We start from the raw sequence: 4,507 nt of genomic DNA on the forward strand, positions 1-4,507 counted from the left end.
TGCCTTGCGATGTGATGTGATGTGCAGACCTTGGTGGGGAGGGAAATATATGATGTGATGCAGAAAGCGAGGAGTCATCAGCTGCCGACTGAAATGACCAACACACCGAATCGCTGTAAGCAATAACCCCTCGGGGTGATGAGGCAGGAACTGAGGAGGAGGAGGGAGGAGGGAGGAGGAGCAGGGGGACCTAAATAGTCCAACGGGGGTGAGGGGAAGAGCCCTTGCAGGGGAGGGGAGGGAAGGGATATGAAAGTGAAGTGAGGTTTGGGGTTGTTTCGAGTCTCGAGCAGGGTGGAAGAGGGATTATTGTAGGGATTATTGGGGTTGGATTCAAGACGTGGTGGTAGTGGTTGGTCACACACAGCTGGTTGACCGGCGGCGCGGTGGGACTTCGAGGTGTCGTTTCGACGTTATGGACGTCGGCCGTGGGTTGGCGGATGGTGACCGTACGGACCTTGACCGTACAAGACTGTACAACAGTATCCAACAGCATCCTCACGACATCCACCCCAAAATAAAGCCGAATTGGTTAATCTAAGATTATAATACAACGAAGTAAATTGTACCAACACCGCAGCGTAACTAAAAGGCTCTTGGCCGTTGGTTACCTTCCTAGGACTACGTTAAACGTGATGCCTCTAGTTACGGCCGAATATAACCAACAAAGTTACACGTCTGTATAAAAAATACTCGCAAGCAGCACAGGATACGATAACGTCACGCCGAAAATTCGGATTGCCTAACCACAGCGTAGGGCACGTCGTTGCGTTTTGGGCGAAGCCCCGGGCGCGAAGCGCTGTCAGTCAGTCAGCGTCGTGTCTCATGATGAACTCGCATGCCACGCTTAACTGAGAATTGTATCCAAAAGCTACCGCAGTCCTCTATCGATATTCGCCGAAGGAAGTCATTCACATAAATCTGTGTGCGAAGATAGCTTCCCGCGTGCCATGGCTTTGACTTAACAGGCGCCCCCGGCCGCGAACTCACCATCGCGAATCCAATACCCACCACAACCACCAGCAGTAATGAAATATACGCCGCTCAGCTCCACCACATTCCGCAACTCCAGCCCATCCCGCCCAACTGCTCCGAGGGGCCAAGACTGCCCAACACCACACACGACGGCCCATATCTAAGCTTGGGGTGTAAAATCTGTCCCTCTGTCCCTCTGCCCCTCTGCCTCATTCGGTATCTGCCGATAACACCATTTGTGGATTGAGGCCTATGACTCCTAGCTCTTAGCACCCACCTCAACTGTGAGGTCCTCACCTACGGCCATAGACTGGCGTGGATGTGCTTGTGAAGATGCGAGTATTCGTTCTGTTCGGATTCTTGTATTGTTTAATGAGACGTGATTGTTTGCGTGTTCTTTGGGTTCTGTGAATTGGGAAGGGGACCGTGGTAGTGGAGAATCCGTTTCTTACAGGTTTAGGTGTGTGCACCGTGCATGAGGGAGTTCCTGCCCGCGACTGTGAAAGGTCAACGCGAATACAGACTTTGTAGAGAAATGATGTCCGGGGGTCAGTCATCGACTAGTGGGCGGACAGTGTATCATGCTGGTCGCCGTTAAACAGCGAATTGGGTAAAACGGCAGGGTCTCTACACTCCCTGCGATACGTTTGCCCCGACGCAAACATGGGAAGTCCTTAGTGTTGTTACTCCGAGGCGCTCGTGGCGTTTTGCGAGCAGCTCCTACTAGTGGTTATGGCAGCTTTTACGGCGAAGCCTTCGGGGCCGCCCGCCAGTAGTGCGAAACCGGTAAGAGATGCCTATGCATAACTCGGTTAGTGACGTCAGGCTATATTGATTGGGATGGATGTCCGGACTAAATTCTTTCTTGGGCTTTCCTAACGGTGTTGTCGGAGCCATGCGCAGTACGGCTTTGCATGGCGCTTCCATTATCCTTATATGTTAGGACGGCTCCTGTGTAAAGGGATGCACTGAAGTGCTTTCTCACGTCGTAAGTCGTTACTGTGATGCGGGTATACAGTTTTCCGTACTGTGATTCTGCGGATTGAAGTTTGTCAACCTTGAGATTTTTGCCTGCTATGGCACTGTGTTCTATTGCCTGATCTTAGCAATTAAATTTCATGTTGACAAGGGAAGCTACCGTACTGTTAATGCGTTCGTGCTCAACTATCAGGCCTGCCCAGCAATTAGCATTTGTCTTTCCAACTAAAATATCAACCTTTGGATCACTGGACTGGACATCTTACACATAGAAAATCAAAGGATACAGCCCACCCTTCCTGCGGAGTTGTTGTTGCTTGTAATTCAGGCACTGACTTCATTCTTTAATACTAGCTCATCTGTACTGATTTGATCCAGCAACACTTGAAGATTCCCATCGTTATAGGCATCCACGGTTTATAGCACACAACAGCCGGCTCCTGTACTGATCCGAGAGAGCTCCATTTGGGGCCGACATAATGTTTCCACTTTAAGTGGCTATTACCTGTAGCTTATGGCTGTTTGCAATGGGCTGAGCTGTCGGCTCTCTGCGGCTGTGTCCGGCGTACTCTGAGCTGCCAAGTTCGGAGCGGAGAGTCATGGATCGCAATGGCCTGCACAAATTCCTCCTCGAATCCAATCCGAAGCATCGGCGAACGGCCAAGCAGTCGGCGCACCAAACAGCTGGAGGGCGCATCTGGGCGTACTGCTCAAGCAGGGATATGCTGTATGACACCGGCGGCATCATCATCGCCACGGGGGCTCTTCTTGTCTATGGCGTCCTGCAGGTGGGTGCGACCCCGCGACAGAGAGGGGGCAATCGAGGGCCGGTCGATGTCCACCTACAGCGGAGGTCGACCTCCAGCACGGACAAGTGAACTGGGTATCATTTAAAGATTTCAAAAATCGTTTGGGGTGTCATTGGGCGGCGGGGAAAGGAAAGGGTCCCTATACTGGCCAACAACGGGCATTGCAGGAGAGCGATGACTGCGACATCCCCAAGCCAGCCAGCTGTATAGCCGCATGTATACATCTTCTCCGCCATATCCTCCCTGATCTGTGTTGGGAGGGAAGAGCTGGAATACCCGCACGCCGGATACCACCACCGGCAGCTGAGGAGAGCAGTCCTCCTCCCATACTCCCAGGAGCCCATGCAGCCAGCCATTTGGACCTCCATGCCCAGGGCCTCCCACCTCATAGCAGCGACGGACTAACGGCAGCTGCACAGCCAACAGATAATGACCAGTACGGCAGCCAGTACGGGAGGGAGAGGGAGAGGGAGCGGCGGCCCGCGGACTGCCTGCCGAACGTGTGTGTGTTTGGGGGCCTGGATGCCGGGAGGCTTTATCCGGCAGCGACCAGGCACCGGAACCAGCAAAGTCAGAGCCGCCAGCAGCCTCAGCAGCCGCCCCAGCAACAGCAGCAGCAGCAGCAGCAGCCCCAGCAACCCTAACCGCACTTTCGCTGCCGGGGACCCCTTCCTGCCGCGGAAGGGGGGAAGGGGTCAGTGCACAGGCCCCCCCCCCCCGGCACAGCAGGGGCTCAGACCGGTGCCCCCCCCCCCGGCACAGCAGGGGCTCAGACCGGTGCCCCCACCCCCCGGCACAGCAGGGGCTCAGACGGGTGCCCCGGGAGGAAGAAGTGTGAAAAAGGACAGCACAGCAGGAGAGAGGAGTTGCAAAACAACAGCGAGATGTGTGTGTGTGTGTATATGTGTTACGGGGAGTGGGTGGGCGGGGAGAGCACTCGGTCCAGACAGGACTCGAACGGGGGACGAGGCGGCCACTGCCCATGCATCGTTTTTCTCCCCCCCGACGCCGCCGTTACTTGCCGTGTGGTTCTTGGGTCCCATGCGCCATCGTTCTCTTTCGCTTTATTTTCCCCACCCCACCCCACCCCCCAACGACCCCCCGTGCCTTCCCCTCACCCCCACCATCCATTGGATTTCCCGGGTCACTGCTCTGGCCCCCTAGTTGGTGCTTTGGAACACACTTCGGCAGCTGCAGCTGTTCCTTCTTCACTTCTTTGCTTCATTGGGTTCCCCCTGGGGGCCCCCTTCCCTTCCCCTCCCACCCACTCACTCTTAAACCTTACCACTTTACCTTACGCCAACCAACCTCAACCGACTTCCAACGGACCCCAACCGACTCCCCTCAGGAGCGCATCGTCACATTTGGGTTTGGTCGCGACAAGGAGGTCTTTGAGCACTCCATCTTCCTGGTGCTGTGCAACCGCCTGGTCACCTGCATCATGGCGCTGGGCTACCTGCTGCTCACCCGCACCGCCACTGCGCCCGCGGCGCCCCTGCGCAGCTACGCGGCGGTGTCGCTGACCAACGTCATCGCCACGGCATGTCAGTACGAGGCACTGAGATACGTGTCCTTTGCCATCCAGGTGCGAGCGGCTGCGGGTGTGTGTATGGGTGTGTGTGTCGGTGTGTGTATGGGTGTCGGGGGGGAGTTTAGCTGGTATGGTGCAGTGATGCGCCTTGTTTTGAGGTAGAGGAGTGTAGTGTGTGATGGGGTGGGGCTGGGAAAGGGGGGGGGAAGTGAGG

At 55.7% G+C, this 4,507-nt stretch overlaps 1 protein-coding gene across 1 annotated transcript in view; it reads left to right on the forward strand.

Annotated features, from left to right (window-relative positions):
- Positions 1-2,552: 2,552 nt before the first annotated feature.
- Positions 2,553-4,507, forward strand: part of VOLCADRAFT_104315 (uncharacterized protein) — a gene marked incomplete at its 5' end in the record, with an annotated part of 5,122 nt that continues 3,167 nt past the window's right edge. The window contains 2 exons of the mRNA XM_002949367.1: positions 2,553-2,741; positions 4,111-4,347. Coding sequence (XP_002949413.1) covers positions 2,553-2,741; positions 4,111-4,347 — 426 coding nt within the window. The remainder of the gene's footprint in view (positions 2,742-4,110; positions 4,348-4,507) is intronic.

Source organism: Volvox carteri, assembly GCF_000143455.1.
Source record: "Volvox carteri f. nagariensis unplaced genomic scaffold VOLCAscaffold_14, whole genome shotgun sequence".
In the NCBI taxonomy this organism is placed as follows: domain Eukaryota; kingdom Viridiplantae; phylum Chlorophyta; class Chlorophyceae; order Chlamydomonadales; family Volvocaceae; genus Volvox; species Volvox carteri.